Here is an 18,687-nt window from a genome sequence, read left to right on the forward strand (position 1 = left end):
TATCTGACTTGACAGTTTGGGAAATTCAGAGATAAGAGACTATTATAAAACAACATTTTCCTGAAGTAAAGAAATTCCTCAGTAGAAGCAGTGATTCTTGGTTTTAGTACTTTTTTCATTCTATAATTTTCTCCTTGGCAAAATAATTGCTTTTCTTTCTTTTAAACTCCTCTAGGAAAGGATTCAGAATTATTTTAGTATAAAATGGATATTAAAATATCTCATGAATAAGCTCAACCAGACAGATCACCAAAAATGCACATCTTTAAAAATACTATTATAATAGTAAATCTCACTGCAATGCAATGATAGACTTTTCAAGTGTGCTTCTCTGCTCTAGTCATAGATAGGACTGTGATTGTGTTGAGTAGCCTGTGGCTGGCTCAGACATGTCTGAGATGTCACAATAAATTGTACAGGTACCTTTTGAAGGATGCACTATAGACACACAAGAGTAAAAGGTTAAGCATACAGGAACAAATTGTGATCTAGCTCATAAATACTAGTTCTACTCGAAAAATGTAACAGTAGCCTAACTGACATAATCATGGTAGATTCGCAATTTTTCAGGCATTAATTATTCCAGCCTTTTGCATAGAGCGGTGAATATATAGCTCTATGTGGATTTAGCTGGTTCCATGTGCAAATGTTCACTGTTAAATTGCAGTAAAAACCAAGTTAATGATTCTGGCACTTAAAATAGAGGAAAGCACAGGGACTGTTAGTGTTCTCTCAGCTGTAGACAGCATTGATGTTTTTGTGGATAGCTGATGCCCTAGTACAATTTGAATTTCAGCTGACAAGGTAACTATTGCCTTAACCCCTCAGACTAAGAACTACAATGATTTTTCCTGCAGTGTAGTGGGCTCCTCTGTTTAATTTCTTTTTCTAATTAGTATTAAAAAAATGAATCACTTAAAGGTGTTACTTCAGCTCTTTCTATGTTTTTTAAATGCCAGGTATTTCTCATGTAGATGTCTCAGTGTTCCCTATTTGTCTTTTGTAATGCTGTTATTCTGGCATTAGCTTAGGAAAAAGTAACTTGTTTCTGTCTCTTGCCCTCTGCCCTTCACTTTGTTGAAGTTTTGTGTCAGGAGGGACCAAATCCTATTCCTCCATTTCTGTATAAGCACAAATAACTAGTGAAATTCCTCAGTCTTGATAATAATTGCCTTATCCCAAATATGTTGGCAGAAAGAAATTCTGGAGTAGCTTTCCCATAGGGATTAGGGGGGGGAATTAAAATGAAGCCTGATCAAATAATGAGAAAGATTGGATTGATTTCAGGGTACTAGAGACATGAACACAGGACTAATGAGCAGAGCGTTCTTGTCCCCTACCTGCTGAAGAAAGGCTCCAGCGTTTGCCAGTGCAGAGTGGATATTTTACAGTGTGCATCGCAAACTTGTCAGCTGAAAAGATATTACAGCTGCTTCTTTGGCCAAAGTTGCTCTCTTTAAATGAAAAATGGCTCGGATACCTAGCCTTCCCTACAGATGGGTGGATAATCATCTCTGACCATTGTGTGTAGATTTTTCCCAGAAATTGTTTCTGGGTGTGTTGGCTAATCTCTTTTTTGAATGTTCCCATTGATTTTTTTTTTTCAGCAGTGATCTTTTGGCAGCTGTTCAGTTCTAAATTGCTTTTACCATTAGGGAGCTTTTACTTGCACCTAATCTCACAGCAGCCATTTTGATTAGATTTAATATAACTTTTTCTTGCAGGTTGCTTTACTAAAAACTGCATCCTACTGCTTTCTCCATCGTTTTCTTAAAAGAGTGTATGGAGGAGAGCCAGGAGGATCTGCTGTTGATGATGGTCTGAAAGTTAAACCAGTGTCCTGATGCTTCCAAGGTTACACCGCTGTGTTTGTGCAGTGAGCAGCGTTCTGGGATTTATCGTGGCCGAGACTTTGTGTTAGTAGCAGAACTGATGATATTCATGTGCTTTACCTAAGGGTTGATCATGCTGTGCCATACATTTGATTGTAGTATACAAGGAAAAATACAGCTTTTTTTTCTTTCTACTGAACCCTGATAGAAAGAGCTATAAAAGGGCCTTTAGAAGAATGGAAGTTTCAAAAGTTTAGTTTATTTGTGAGCACAGGAAGGTCAATTTAGTTTTTGAACTGTACCGGTTGGTTGGTTTCTAGGTCTCCCCTCTTGCTGTAAGCCTCCCCTGTTCTGTTCCTCCTTCACAGACAAGTCTTAATGTGATAACCTTTATTAATGGGCTTCTGTAGATTGAGAGTAGTGTTTAACTAATACAGTGACCTCTTTTTGCTGGCAGTATGGAAGGTCACAGGAAGTCTGTTGCAAGACAAGGATTAATTCACTGCTCTGCAGCTCAATTGTTCCTTTTTTAGCTTAAATAAACTAAAAAAATCTTGAACACGGGATTTTTGTATCCCGTGAATTACTTACTAGCTCCTCAGTGACTTGTACCCCAGCTTCCCAGTAAGATGTTATTTGGGACTGGGACATGGTTGATTAAAAGAAAACAAAACAAAACAAACAAACAAACAAAAACCAAACCACCACACCCACAAAATAACCACAGAAAAGCAGAGAACAAATCCAAGAAACCCGACAAAATTGAAATATGTTCACCACTGCCACTTTGAACATACATTTGAGGTATTGATACATTTGAAGAACGGATAGATAATTGACTCAGGTAACTTTATATATTTACCGCTCAATGGTGACTGGTGTAAGAAGCATAAGCTTGATTAATATGTCTGTCAGGACTAGGCAAACGGGCCTGTTCTTGGTAAGCGGAACTAAAGAAGTTAATAAGCATTAAAATTACTGCCAGGGGAAAATATACTTGATTCTAATTGACTAATGCGGTAATTGAAATAGTGTTAAAGTGTAAGCTATGCGTTGGGGGGGGAAAAAAAAAAAAAAAAAAAAAGAACGGGGTGTTTGCGTGTACATGTGGGTACATAATAGGAAAAGAAAAATTATAATTTGCACTTTGCAGAATCTATTTGGCTTAATTCAGTCATCTGGGCAGAGTTCATACGGTTTCTGTCTCTTCACCCTGTCCAGTTCCCACTGCATTATAAACTTGTCCTCAGCACCTACTTCTTCAGCTTTTCAATTAAAATATAGAGAACTAGTAGGAAGACCCCCTCTTAAGTTAGAAGTTCTTTCTAATGAATTTTTGAGAGTATTACAGCTGGCAAAACAGGTCTTTGAAATAGTTGCTGCAGTTTTGCAGGAAAGTTATTTACCTGCTGTTCTAAGTAACATTTAAGTACTTTAACTTCTTCCTCTGGACTTCTATGTGCATATGAGAGCCCTTTGGGTAGTCACTTTCCCTTATGTCTAGTTTTTATTTGTACAGATTAATGGTATTACCAGAATACCTGCGACGATTGATCACGCTTTACTGTTTTAAAAGAAAAATGAATAGGGATTGACTTGTAGTATCTGGGAAAATATGTATTAAAAAAAAGCTAGATTTCAAACTAGGCTTTTACTTCTATCTTGCATGTAATGGAAGTTTTGCCCCACTATGTGAGGCCACCTCATCCGTTAGACCTGAGGCAAATTTCTATATTAAAAAATACATTCTTACATATTTCTCAAAAACACGTAAGTTGTCAATTCTTTCCTGATGGCTTTGTTAATTTGAAATAATTGGTGTATATATACTGAAGTAAACGATGCAGTATGTTAATCTGGATATTGATGGGGTTTTCTCTCATAAGTCTAGAAAAAATCTACAGCTTCCTCCTCCTAAAGGCAGGGGGGCATAAGAGAGATTCTTCTGTGGAGTTATGATTCTCCTTCCCTCATCCCTTCCTCTGGCCAATGAAATACCCTTTGTAGGAATGGAGGCGTGAAGAAGTAATAAATAATTTCCTAAAGAAGGGCTTAGTTACCGTATTTGGAAGACCTATGGTGGTTTTGAGTACGGATGGGTTTGAGCTACAGAATTCCAAAGAATAAAAGCAATGGAAACATAAGGGTAAGAAAGGGAACAGTAGAAACACAGCATTTTGAGGCCAGAGAGTACATTTCAGTATAATAACTTAGAGATATTTCCTCTGAACTCCATAACAAATAAGTCAGATAGGAATCTTAGTTCTCTGATTCATAATAGGTACCACCTCACGCTTTCCTTGCTTTTAGCAGGCTTCCTGTTTCTTTTAAATACCTTCCACTTGAATAAGGAACTAGAAACAATTGTCAATAACTGTTCTAAATCTGTACATGGGCCAGTTTGCTTACAGTCTATTTAACATTCGTGGATTTTTCTCTTCTTTCTTTACCTGGAACCCACTGACTCTGCTCCTATGATTTTTAAACACTCTTAGAGCACAGCGAGGAACTCTTTTGAACTAGTGAATACAGATGGCATGTCTATACTCAAGGTGGGAGGTGGGGGGAAGAAAAGCAGTATTGGGTGAAGAAGAAAAAAAAAAAAGCTCTGATAGTCCTGAGTCTGTTTTGATCTGTTCTTCATCCTCATTCTCCAGCTCCTCCCCTCTTCCTTGTCCCCCCAGTCCTGAACCCATCCACTGCCTCCTTTAATCCTCACTTAATATATTGCTGTCTTAACTATCACCGTCTGCAACGGAGGAGCATAATCATCTTCTTTTGTCATTGCTTCCTGACTTGGACTCTTAATTAAGACTGTATGGTGGTCTGGTGCAGAAGTATGAAAATATTATTGTGTGTATTGTCATTAACATATGATTCAGGTTCTATGCAGTTTTAGAGTAAGGTTGCCTTGAGTTTAAAAAATGTTTATTATATATTTTAGATTATTCTTTGTGCTTCATTATTCACACTGGTGACTGATTAGAGTTGGTGTTCGTGCTGTTTTATGAATCCATACCTGAAAGGCTAACTTATTCAAAGTTACTATGTCCATATTGAGGTAGAGTTACTGGATAATTTATTACAGGTTGAACAGCTTCTTGTAACTAAGCAAATTTCAAGATGACTTAATGAATTGAGGAATGTCTATGCAAACACTCTGCTAATGTTATGAAGACAGACAAGGGACAGATAAACACAAATAGCAATAATGCAGAACTCTTATATTTATGATATTCCTATATTTATAGTTAATTTTTTAATTTGACATAAACGGTACAGAGGCATTAGTAGAAGAAAATTTCTGTCAAAGTATAAAAGGTTTTTGCATGCATGATTATTTAAAACATCTCTCGTGTACCATAGAGTAGATTATCACAATAATGTTATAGAGCACAGAAAAATAAACAGGATATTAAGACAACTATGGAATTATGTCATTGGTGACTTAACAAAGACAGTATGATTTAATTTCCATATTTAGTGAGGACATCAGATCTGTTTGCTTATGGCTTTTAGTATACTGCATATAATTTAACAATATCTTGTGCTTACTTTTCAGCTCGAGATGCAGATGAGAGAGAGAAGTGGATTCATGCTTTAGAGGACACCATTCTCCGCCATACCCTCCAGCTTCAGGCAAGTTTCACTTTCACTTTTAACCTGTTTTACTTTCTTTTTTTCAAAGCAATGAAATGCAATGACATGCCTGCTGATATCAAAGATAACTTACATAACATCTGGTTGTTCTATGGCCTGTACTGTCAGACATGGTATGACATCAGTATAGGTACCTGAGAATAGATTTGAGTCTTTCTGTTACTATTTTCTTGTCTTATCATCATTAAAAGTCAGTATATAACTTCTTTTTATTAACTCATATTTTTATTTGGTGGTTCCAGACTGATTGTTGCACGTTTAGTTTTTGGGTTGGTTTGGGTTTTTTTGTTAAACTGATAGTCCTTTTTGGGTCAAGCAGAATGAGACATCTGGAAGGCTGTTGTGTGCTCACCTAATTTTGAAATTAAAATGAAATGGCAGCATTGAACCTCTTTCTGGATGACAGAAATGGTAAATAGCTTATGTTTGAATCCACTGTGTAAGCTGGATGTTGGTGGTTTTCTGGTTCTGAAAACTGGTGGTTGGACTGAGGATGGTTCTTAGCACTAGTTATCTAAGATCAGTTCCTGGCAATGTTCTAGACCTGGACATGTATATACGACTTGCTAATACTTTACTTTTGCCCTGGAGAGGAACTCAAACTCTTTATGAAAGAGATTTTCTCATACTTGCTTTGTGCCACAAAGGTGCCTGATGACAGTGTCGAAATCTTAGAACAGATGTTCATTATTTGTGTTGAATAAAGCTTTGATATATTTTTGGAGTACAGCAAGAAAATTGGGTGTCTCAATGATTGTCATTGTGTAAAGAAAGATACATTAAAATCCCTAATATCATAGGAAGAAAAGTGACTTACAAAGACTGATTTAGGTGACATTTCCCCATTCGAAAGAGTTAGAATAAGCCTGAATTTATCCCATCCAACTTTAGACATTTGTGCTCAGTTTACCTTAATTTCCTGTTAAATGGTGGTTTTCAACCTTTTTTGACTCATTGAAGACCACTACAAATTTTCTAGTGGATAGCAGATCCTAGATAAAACTTCAAGTTTGGCAATCAGCTTTGTATCCCTGGTAACATGTCAGGGATATTTTAGAAGTAATCTCTCCATCTGGACACAGCAGCTGACCACAGACTGAAGAACTCTGCTCTGCGGTGGGTGTGAGGAGATGGAGATGACCTGGAGGACAATGTGTGGACTTAGAAGGGTTGAGGTGCCTTCCAAGGGATTCCTCTTTCCCCAACTTCAGCTTGGGGAGAAAAGTGAATAGGTTAATGTAAGCAGTTCAGTTTAGGGGCTGAAATTAAAGAAAAGGAATCTCTGCAGTTTTCTCCACCCAGGAGACTTTTTCTGGCTTCGAGATACGGAGTACAGAAAGGAAACATGAGAATATACTACATTTTATCAAAATGTACGCTTCTACACTCTCTAGAAATTGCGATGATAGTTTTACTGGCAGACACAGATTTCATGATTGCAGCTACTAGTGGAACTGTTTCCCATTACATACCCTGTTCACATTCCAGGAGTTTTTTCAAATGAGTAACGCATATTTAAATAAAGATGCCTAAGTTAGTAATTTTTCTAGAGACATTTGGGGGAATAATTAAAAATCTGGAACTGATTACTAAGAAACATATCCTCGTCCCTCTTAAATATGTTCACCATGGAGCGTAACACCTTGTGGGCCACCATTGTGTGTTCACCATTCATTTTCAAGGATCTTCTTCAGTGTGCTTGTCATGTAACCCTTTTGTTTCTGAGGCGCCTTATTTTTAGGTTAGCTGGAATATTGTTCACTTACACCCCAGTTTAGGAACTGTCAAGGCTCACCATCTTCATTGACATGAGCTGCTGAGCAGACACTGATTTAAGAATGAAACAAGACTATACCTCCTTGCAAAATATCTTTCACATGTTGGGGGGAAAGGTCTCAGTTACTGGGCGTTCATGCGTCCCTAGCGGGATGTGCAGGCAGAGAACAAGCTCTCTACAACCACCTGAAAGGAGGTCGTAGGATGGAGGGTGTTGGTCTCTTCTGCCAAGTAGCAACTGATAGGACAAGAAGAAATGGCCTCAAGTTGCACCAGGGGAGGTTCAGACTGGATATGAGGAAACATTTCTTCGTGGAAAGGGTTGTGAAGCACTAGGACAGGCTGCCCAGGCAGTGGTGGAGTCACCGTCCCTAGAGGGGTTTAAAAGACGTGTAGACGAGGCTCATAGGGACATGGTTTAGTGCTAAAGTTGGGTTATGGTTGGACTCGATGATCTTAAGGGTCTCTTCCAACCGAAATGATTCTTTGATTCTGTGTAGCCCGGGCTGAAGTGTCAGAGGCTGCTGGCAGGGCCGGGTGCCTCTCAGAGCAGAACCCTCCCAGTGCCTCCCGATGGCGGCCGGGTCCCGCTGGGCGTTCCGAGCGTGCTCTCCACTCCGCCGCTGGCTGACCCCGGGCCGGCTCAGAGCGCAGGGCCACCCGCCAGGCTGCCCAGGGGCTTTAGTGTCGGCGAGGGGACGCGCGGCCCTGCGCCCGACGCGGCCTCCCTGCGGCTGCCCGCCCCGGCCTCCGTGCGACGGCCCGCCCCGCTCCCGGGCTGTCCCCCCGCCGTGACCGCTATTCTCCGGAGGGTGAAACGCGCCCCGCCCGCTCGCCAATTGGCGGCCGCCTTATTCGTGATGCGAGCGGCGGGGCCGCGGCCGCAGCCGGGGGGGGCCGTTCCCTTTCCTTCCCTTCTCCGCCCCGCCGCTCCCCCCGCCGGAGGCGGCGCTGCCGGGGCCCGGCGGGCGGCCAGCCAGCCCGCCCCGCCGCTCCGCACGCCTCGCCGCCCCGCGCGGAGCAATGGCCGGTGTGAGTACGGGGGCGGGAAGGGCGAGGGAGCAGGTGGCAGGGCCGCCAAGCGTCCCCTCCGGGACAGGTCCGCAGCCCCGCGGTGCCTCCCTGACTGGAAGCCGAGCGCTCCCTCTTCCCCGCGGCGGCCAAGCGGCTCCGGCCGCTGTTCTGCCCCGCCCGGGAGGACGCTCGGGGCAGCCCTGGGGAGCGGGGGCTCCGCGGGGACGGGGTGGCTTTGGGTCCCCTCCGGGGATGGCTTTGGGTCCCCTCCGGGGATGGCTTTGGGTCCCCTCCGGGGATGGCTTTGGGGTCCCCGCTGGAGCGCCGCGGGTTGTGCGTGCCTGGAGGGAGGTTCGCGTCCGCTCACAAGAGCCCGTTGTATACAAACACGCTGCGGCTTCAGTTAACATTTAAAAACAAAACGCCACTTCATGCACTTGATGTTCTTTTGCTTTCCTTTTCATTTGCACAATAAAGTCAAATGAGATCTTTGGGAGGATTATTGGCTCAACGGGTATGGGTGGGGGCTCGAGTGCGGTAGCAGAGATTATTTTCTGTGAGGTTATTTTCTTAGGTTCTTAGTTTCTGAGACAAACAGAAACATGTGGTTATATGCCGTATAAAACCTTTTTTCATCTGTTTTGTCCAAAATGATATATCTTTTCTGAGTATTTTTTCAGATTTTCATTCCACTTTCAGTCTGCCTGTTCTGTTACTGGAGTGTTCAAGTTGGCAAGTCAGGATTTGATTAAGTTTTCTTGGTGGTGTCAAACACGTCTGTTAGATGCGAGAAAGTGCACTGAAACCTAGGTAGTTTGTGTGTCGTGTGAACCAAATCAGAAAGGATTAATGCGAGGTGGAGAGGTGAAGTGGCGTCTGAGTGTTCTGTAGTCTGATTAGTCTTGCTAATTTTATTTTTACCTTAATGTCCTACTGTGTTGTCCTTCAGTCTTTATAATGGAAGCGTTTCTGAAACAGTTCAAAATAATTACACACACTTCCTCTCTCCCCCCTGCAACCTAAACTTGCAAGAATGAGCTACAGTCAAGGAACTGAGGAAGACTGAGTCATAAATACATAGAATGAGTAAAGGGGTCCTAGCTGTCCAGAGGGCTGACAATTAGTAATGTTATATTCAAATGAAACAAGAATAGGGAGGAAGCATTTCAGATACACTTGTAATCTAATTTCTCAGAACGTTGAAACTGAAATCTGTTTTTCTGCTTGCTGTGTTTCTGTATGTTCTTATGTTGAAGGCATTACTAAAAACATGCATAGTTCTTCTGGTATTAGCTTTGTCTGTTGAAAAGTCCTTGAACAGGAGATGGTGTGATAGCATTGAAAGTACCATCCTGAACCCAGCAGTGTTTATCCGCTTACCCCTCCCAAGATGATGTTGTGGCATTCCCAGGTCAGTGGCAGCACATCAGTTGCCTCATACCCACAAGAGATAAGGGGAAGGGTGTGCATGAAGTGAAGGTTAATTGTGGCTTAGGTTTCTCCTTGGCTGGGCAGAGCCTTCTACTTGGCTGGGCAGAGACAGGAGGGTGATAAGTTATCTCAAATTTTTCTTTTGTTCCTCAGCAACATCTTATGTCCACCAGCAATCCCATTCAGAGAGGAAATGCTTCTAGTCTTCTTCGGCATAAGTGTCCTCCTTTACTCATCTGTCTTTCAAGTGGCACCCTGATGCTACATGTACTTTCTGGCTCTGGAATTCTCACACCACTTGAAGATAGTTCACGTCTTTTAGGACAACAGTAACACAGTAACTTTAGTTTTTTATCTGAAAAGTGCAAGACCACAGTTAAAATATGAATCTACCTAAAAAAATCCTGTAAGTATACTGTTCTCAGACCTTAAAAGAATTAAGTAAAAAAAAAGGAATAAATTTTCAAATTCTAAATGCCTGGACATGTGCCTGTGTTCTGGTAGTGTTAGGGTCTTGCCTATAGGAGTCACGCTCACCCTGAACTGAAGGGATAAGCTTTGGTCCCCCTCCTTCTCCCTGTTAGAGGAAGCTTTCACCCACATTCTTGCCTTAAATCCCGTGTTTTGGAATAATGGACTTTTCCCTTCTGCCATTCTAGTGCTGCTAGAACATCTTGGTGTCTTGAAGTGGCAACTAAAGGGGCTGTTGGGAATTGCGTAAAAGACAGCTAACTACCAACTTGATCTAAAAAATAAATAAAAATACAAAGCCAAAACTTGTGTATTCTACCAATAAGATGTCTTTTATGCTTTCTGAGTAGATATGACAGTGATAATGCAAATTAGAGAGTCTTTAAATACTTGTAGGCTACAAAGGATTTCTTGCTCAGAATTATGAAAACCCTTCAGGTAATGCTCCAAAATATTTCAGCTTCTAAGTGAACTCAGCGTAGAGACACAGGAACTGAAATGACTGTCAGTACAAAGGTGGGCTGTTTCGTACCACCATGAAAGTGAAATTAAAAAAAAAAAAAGCTCTGTAGCTTGATATCTCCATAATTTAAACAAGATGTTTACTTCCTAAGTAGCAAATATTAGGGTAAGAAAACTATATTCTAAGAAGTGGATCTGGGATGGTTGCTGTGAAGAGTGATACAATGGCTTAAATATTGAGTTACACGGTGGTTTCACCAGCACTGGAGAGCTGGTACCGCTGCTGGCAGGAGTCACATCTTGCTTCTTTCTCCCAGCGAAAGGGAAGCAGCAGTGCTGCAAGAATAGCTGAATTTGGAACTGGATTCAGAACTGGCCCAGATTGAAACTACTTTTCCTGCTGCCCTCCCTGTCCAAGTTGAGTTTTAACCTGGATTAGTTTCCACATTGAGTTGATTATTTGGCAAGGTGAATGTTTATGCTGACTCAAAGAGCAGAGTAAGGGTGAGAATAAACAACAGCAGAACTGGTTGGTTTGTGGTTCCCTTGTGCCTGTGTAAAGTGTTTGTGAAACTGTTGCTAGTAGCAGTTCACGAAGTATCACATTAACCAGGATTTTTTATGACCTTTCTAAAGCTGCCAACAAGAGTGAAAGAGTAAAACTTCCTTATAAGTTTCTTGTAAGTATATTATATTGTTACTGACTGGCTTTCCAACACTGCTTCTGATGATGTTCTTTTAGACTAAGTATATACCCAATCTAGATGTGTTTCAAGTGCTGGTGGAAGGGCATAGAGTTAATAGACATGCTGCCCTTTTCCAGGTTTTGCTAACAAAGTAACTGTGATAGGGAATAAGCACCTTAGCGCATGTATCTTATCTACATCCGTAATATATTATGTAGGTAAACGGGTGGGAGTCTAGGATATACTTAGTATTTGTGAGGTTTCAGATGCTTGTTTTCCATGCTTTAAAGACAGAATTTTACATCTGTATGTAAATCTTTTGGGGTTTTGAACTCTATTTTCCTAGAAGACGTGATAATATCTATTGCTACAGTCTTTGCTAAGCATTTTGTGTTTCACAAAGCAGAAATACTTCCCCTCCACCACTGAAGTGCAGTATTCTGACTGTTTAGAAGGCTCATGTGCCTTTCAGAAGGTCATACATTTGTTTTTAAACTTATTTTGAGACATTTACATTTTGAGCTTTAAATATTGCTTAAAAATCTAGCAAAGGAAAAAATATGGTTGTCTTTGCCACAAATAAAAAGACAAGAAGGTGCCATTGTTTAGTAGCTTACTAGTCTATTTGCTGTTTTACTCTAGTTTTCTGTTGGTGGTTCTTACAGGCAATGTCCTACAGGACAGAATCAAGCATGCTGTAGGGAGGGCATATGTTCTGGTGAGGTATTGTAGACGGAGCGAAAACACTCTTATTCACTTCTTTAAACCAACTTCCACAAGATTTTTTTTGTTGGACTTGGAATCCTAATTAGATGGAGAATATAGCATAACAATCTTCAAAAAGATAACGAAGTCCGCTCTGTACACCTTTCTCTTTTCATCCCCCAGTAAAGTGATTCTACATGAACAGCTCTTGTCAAGTCTTTCCTGTCACCTCTACCTTGTTCTTTGTTTCCTTGCTTTCATTACTGTTCCTTCTCTACAGAGGTCATTATTGTAATGCTTTTATTTGAGAAATACATTTGAATTTTTTCTGGTATGCTTCTTCCAAGGATGATGCAATCTCTTCATCTCATCCTAGTTTGAAAGAACTAGTTTAAATTAGGCTGGAATTACTTCTCAGCATGGACAAGTTTTGAATACAAACGCATTAGTGATATGCGTGACTTCTAATTTGGAGGACAAGTAAAAAACATATAAACTCCCTTAGTGCTAGCAGTTCTGTAATGGAAATAAGGCTCATAATATGTATTTTGTCACCCTCCTGTTTAACCCCTCCAAAAATAGGGTTGTGTACAAAGGGAATAATTTTGCAGGACATCCTGAAGGGGACATCCCAGAAGCTTTAGAGGGAGGAAGGGGTGAGGGGAAGAATGCCATGTTACCTTTCTCTCTTTCCTCTAGAGCTGTTATCAAATGCGGGTTTCTTTGTGAGGAGGAGTCAGATACTAAATGTATTGTTTTGAGAGGTGGTAGGCAGACTAGAAGTTCTAGAAATTATTTGCTTCTGCAGCTATTTCATCTGACGATATAACTGATGATTCCTTAAAACCTGCACGAACACAGAGTAGTTGTTATTTGAGGGAAATAAAGCGCACTTACCGATAGATCTGGTTATTCAATGGATCACCACGTTATATTACTTCGGACTGGTACGGACAGAAGGAAAGAATCAATGTATTTCTGAAGATCTAAAATAGTCTGGGTTCTTGTTATTTTTGGTAGTTTGAAGAGACTTGTTTTAGAATCGCAGCATAACTTCAGCTGGAGGAGACCTCTGGAAGTTACCTGGTCTGAGCACCTTCTCATTGTGAGACCAACTTCTATGTTAGACCAGGTTGTCTGGGCTCAAATCCAGTTGAGTTTTGAACTCTGCCCTTGGTGGGTGGACGTTCAACAGTATCTGCAGGCAACCTCTTTTGTCAGCCCGTGAATAGGTGAGCAGCATATAATACAAGTTCATGGTAAAAATGTCATTGGTAGTTCAGATATACAGTTTCCTAATTTACATGTTTAACAAGCTGTTAAATGTCATTCCATTGATTCTGCTCAGCCCTTTCTTTTGAAGCCTCATTTCCTACATGGCAGGGGAGAGAAGAAAGAGCAAGGGTCCCTTTTTTCCCTCTATTGTGTCTTTGGGTGACCACATAATGAAGAAATAAGGATTTTTTTAATGTAAATCTGCGTTTTGTGTATCTGTTCTTTCTAAATTACTCCTGGGTTTGAAATATTGATTGTTTTCTATTTATACAGTGCTTTTTCTCTGTGCTGTTGTTAATCTCGATGTTTTTAACTTTCCAGTTATCTTCTGGTTTTCAATTTTAAAACTGTGTGAGAAATTAAGATTATGAACGTAATCTCATATAACACAGACTAAGTAAATTTGCTCAGTAGCTTATCAAATTTCATCTAAACTGTCTTTATACAAACCAAGAACAAACTAGTGAAGTGCTACAGCTTTAGGTACCTGTGTTTCTTTTCAAAATTATTTCTGTGCTCTGTCAGTTTGACGCTATATTTGGGTTTATGGCTTTCTCTTTACATTGATTGAAGTTTTAACTTTCTAATAGAACTTAGGTCCCAGTTTTCACTCTCTGTTTGATGTCGATGTCTGCTCAGTTGTAACACTAAATGTTTTAATCAGCTTTTCCCTTAGTGCTAAGAGGCTGAAATTTAAGAATGGCTTTTTATCTTTAAGCCACCACTAAAAATACGAGATTGTTACATATTAGTAGTCAGAGACTGATGACTGAAATAAAAATCAGTATTTTGATGCAGCCTACAGATAACTTCCACCATAAAATATATTTCTGTATACAGTATCCTCAGCAGAATTTTTCTGCATAGTTCATGTGGTTTTGACGTATGAAACCTGACCTCCAGAGTTTTTTAACTGGACATGCCAGACCATTTGCTCAAGTGATAGTGTTGGCTGCTCTCTGTACAGACAGTTCTGTTTTCAACAAGGAACTGGAATACTAATTTCATAAATCTTCAGATCTAGTTTCAGTGTAATTTAAACGTTACTAGTTTGAGGGAATGTCGAAAGTTTCTTGGTTGAGAGGACTCTCCCTTTTGCCTGTTAGTTTCTTTTTGATAACTTTTTTTACACTGGATGCTTTTTGTCTTTTCTTAATTTCTTGGCCTAGTCAAAATCTTTGGTTTCTTCTCTTCACCTCCCTCCTCCTTGTTTCTAAACACTATTTCTAAATTTGTCCAGTGTGGACTGTCTAATGTAGGCTAAAGGTTTACAAACTAGTCTGTATGGATAGATTTACTCATGTAGAATTGTTGTCAAGATCTGGGTGTTGTTATGCAGCGTAGTTTAAGATTTGGCAAATGAATAAAGAAGAATATTTTCTCCAGTCAGCAGATGGCTTTTAGTTTTAGGGTGTGCGTGATACTGTGCACACAGCTTGACAGACATGAGTAAAGTAAGAGCAAGTCATTGCTCTACTGCACACAAGTGTTCATGCCTCTGAAGAGCCATCAATAAAGCTCTTAATACGATGGCCCATTGCCATACAAAAATTAAAAGGAACTATCTGTGGTGACAAAGCAAACAATGTCAAAGAAAACGTTGTGCTAAATATGACATTTTATAAATAGGGATTGCTCATCTTCCCCCATACAAAATGGCTTTTCCCACTGGCTGATCTTTACACATTCAGGCTCTTGAGATTTTCAGCAGTCAGAACAGCACAGCTGATGGTTTCGTAAGAGTTTGAAGTGAAGACGTCATATTTTAGATCAGTGTGAATGCAGCTGGAAGTATTTAGGCTCGTAGGAAAGTCTTGTCGCTGCTGTGATGTTCGCAGGATTATGTTTCTCTTATAACTGATGTTTGCTTCTTTGTGCTTTATGGTTTTTTACCTCCTGCATATTTAACTTGCATTCTACAAATTTTTGAGGGCTGGGAGTGCTTCAGTATTTGTTTTGCAGTTCTATTTGCATTGAAGTTGTTATATAAATAAACCTGAATCGTGTTTACATAACATACGTGCATGAAGTCATAAGTAATCAATTTTCAAGAATACTTTATTTTTTCTTTCCTGTAATTAAAGATGTGGTGACCCAGTGGGAATTTGTTCAGGTCTTTAATACGTGGTTTATCAGTTTAAAGGCAGGGATTATGTTATATGCAGAAGCGTGCTTTGAGTCTTACGTTATTAAGGGAAGCAAATTTACAAGCAAGAAAATAGAAGAGTAGCCATTCTCATGGCACTGATACTTTGTCCTTGTTGGCATATGTGCAACAAAATGTAAGAAATGAAGTATAGTGACAAGGATGCAAATCACTAAAGCTGTAAAGGAGCTAGGGCAACTCTGAATAAGAACTTTGAATTTTTCAGCTCAAAGGTGGGTCCGTATTTAAGGAGAGATTTAGCACTTGTTAGCTCAGTTCTCAGCTAAGAAGCTGTGCATTGAGCAACATTGTCTGAAGTGTGAACAGTCATCCAGCGGGGTATAGTTTTGTCTTCTTAACTGAGATGTAAGAACATGGAATCACAAGACAGTCTTCAGAAAAAACTTGAATTCTCCTTTATATTTTCTAAAGATACTTTAATTAGTGTAATTTAAGGGGATTTGTTCAATTATAAGTAATGAGATACTCTTGTGTGTGATGATTATACCCCCACTGAAAATGTGTAGCAATTTACTGTTACTGATTTAGCTGCAAATAGAAGACAAATGCATTCAGCTGTGTGCCTGTGCTTGCACATGGCAGGGTGAGAGCCAAGGCAACGTTTTATCAGTCAGTTGACAGGCAAAACCATATTTTTGTTACTTTTTTCCCTCCTCTGAAACTCTAATTAGATATTTGAATGTTATTTATTTGTCTATATCTAGGGTGTGGATTCAGGATTTGTTCCCAGCGTTCATGATTTTGACAAGAAACTCACCGAGGCTGATGCTTACTTACAGATCTTGATAGACCAGTTGAAGGTACAGTAACTAACTGGTGTATTTACTGTATTGAGAGTCAGCTTGTCAGCGTGGACTTCAAGATCTGGCTGAAAGGAAGCTCAACAGAAGGACAGAGTCATGTTTTATGCTTGGCACATGTTCTGGTAAATGTGGGTTGCACAGAGAGCTCATCTGGCTAACTGCGAAGGAGAGAAAACATACCTTTTTTACATATGAAATCTGCTGATGATACAATTTTATTTTCTCTTTCTCACTGGCTTAGGATGATATGTAAGTTCTAACTACTGAAATAAAGAGATTTTTACTAGAAGTATAAAAATTAAAAGTTATACGCTAAGGGTTGAAATAAGCTGAAAATGGCTTTCTCTTAGAATAGAACTTGGGATTGAGTTAAAAAATTAGAATAACTTGAACAGATTCTATAACATGGTTTACAATGACTGAAACATTCTTTTGCATGTGTACCTTAATGTAAATGGCACAGATAAGTTTAATTTTAAAACATAATTAAATCATTGTCTCGCTCATAGTATTTTAGAAATTATCTTGAGAAAGTTTTGTCAAGTAATATGTAACTACAGTTGCAGATAGTTTCAGACTTTGTTGCAGTAGTGATAGATAATCTGCTCTTTGTCCTTGAGTGAAAACATTCTGTAGAAATTTTGTACAAATACAGTTCTTTTACACTTTGTACGTGTATTTTAAGAGTAGATGGGAAGGTGAGAAATGATGAGGTCGTATCTCTCAGTACTCACCTTATTGAGAAAAACAGTTTTTGCTGCTGGTCGGGACACTTTTTCCCATGACTCAGCAGGTTAAAATTGCTGTTCAGATTGCTTCAGTTCTGCTGGTTTGGATTTTTTTTTTTTTTTAAATTCTGATATAATGGGCAAGTATTGCATGTAGGATATTTAGCAAAAATTCAGTTGCGGGAGAGGGCAGAGAAGAGGAAGAGCATATCAACAAAAATGGAGGTAGGCAAAAGAGCCAAAATTTAAAGCTAAACTGCAAAGACTTGGTCAGGAGTTACCTTTGTCTCCCACTCTGGAGCCATCTACCACACTTCACTGAAGGTATTTAAATCTTTACACCTTTAATTGTGATTTCAAGCTGAGAGGAGAAGGTATAGGAATTAATAATGAAAGAAGAGTGAATCTGAAGATGGACAGAGACCAAGATTACAGTCTTATTAGATGCTTTTGGGTTTGAAAATTTGGTGTTTCTAGCTGATATTATTTGAAAAAATAACACTTCCAGTATTTTCACAAGTATCTCTTTCTTTTAGCTCTTCGATGAAAAACTCCAGAACTGCAAAGATGATGAACAGAGAAAAGCAAGTACATTTTGTCTTAAATATTGCTTATTTTGCCTAATTGGATGGCTTTGTGCATCAATTGCTATAGTCTATAGAGATTTAAAGTACAGTTGAAATTCATCAAGTTGTCAAAATCAGTTAAAGCCATTTGAATAAATGATAACATTATTTGTGTTGTGAATAGGTTGCAAACGGATTTTTAGTAATACTGGGTGTCGTAACATTAAAAAAGGTTTCCGTTTGTAGGAAATGACTCCTCTGTCATCCGACTGTCAAAAGCATTTTTAACTTAAATTTGATATTTTTTTAATCTTTAACAAGGATGAGTGTTTAATGTTTGTGGGAATAGCAAAGCTATTCTGAAGGGAAGAAAAATAATACTAAGAATCATGTATTTCACATAATCAAATCTGCATCTTGAGTAGTTCCGTGACTGGCATGCCGAATGTTGGAAGTCTGAGAATATCGTAATTCATCCACCTTAGGCAAGGATGTCAAAAATGTAACTTGCTGTGTGGGGACTACTACTTTTTTAGCGAGGCTGTAATTAGCTTAAATGTTGTGGGGTTTTTTTGCACCCCCTCCTATTCCATTTCCAAGTCAAGTTTGTAGGTCAGAGCTGAGTCTCTGTGTTTAAGAAAGGCTGGCACGTACCTTCGGTGATGTGGCTTTGGCAGAAACTAGTGTGCTGCCTTTTACGTGAGTTTGTGTGCTGTGGACTAGAGATTGAACATTTCCTTATGAAAGGTTTGTTACCGAGGAGTTCCTTTTATTTTCAGTGAACGCATTAATTTCAACATCATAAAGTAGTGATGGACTTCACCCTAGTTCCCTCCCCCCAGTTTTGGTTGTGAAAACAAGCTGATGTTCTCTCAGTGTTTGATTTCAGTTTTGAAAACAGTTTGCTTTCTGTGATTAGTTTACTGCTTTGTAATGGCTGTGACCTTTCATGTGTTATCCATCTTGTTTGATGTGTTATGTGGAGTCATAAGGACTTCACAAGTGATATTCTTTCTGGAGTTTTTTTGCATGTACAAGCTTTTAAAATAACTTTGAAGTACAAGTGTTCATTGTTTGAGTGTGTTTAATCTGTAGACAACTGACCGAAAGA

General features: G+C 39.4%; 1 protein-coding gene across 4 annotated transcripts in view; it reads left to right on the plus strand.

The window, feature by feature from the left end:
• The window catches only part of OSBPL9 (oxysterol binding protein like 9), a 62,001-nt gene that overhangs the window by 19,954 nt on the left and 23,360 nt on the right, over window positions 1–18,687 (plus strand). For 3 of the 4 annotated variants that reach the window (XM_065657057.1, XM_065657058.1, XM_065657059.1), the window contains 3 exons: window positions 5,395–5,471; window positions 16,184–16,279; window positions 17,547–17,594. In XM_065657057.1, coding sequence (XP_065513129.1) covers window positions 5,395–5,471; window positions 16,184–16,279; window positions 17,547–17,594 — 221 coding nt within the window. Of the gene's footprint in view, window positions 1–5,394; window positions 5,472–8,244; window positions 8,301–16,183; window positions 16,280–17,546; window positions 17,595–18,687 lie in introns of those variants that run through there. The other variant, XM_065657060.1, reaches the window with a different exon arrangement.

The sequence above is a fragment of the Caloenas nicobarica genome, chromosome Z (assembly GCF_036013445.1).
Source record: "Caloenas nicobarica isolate bCalNic1 chromosome Z, bCalNic1.hap1, whole genome shotgun sequence".
Taxonomy (NCBI): Eukaryota; Metazoa; Chordata; class Aves; order Columbiformes; family Columbidae; genus Caloenas; species Caloenas nicobarica.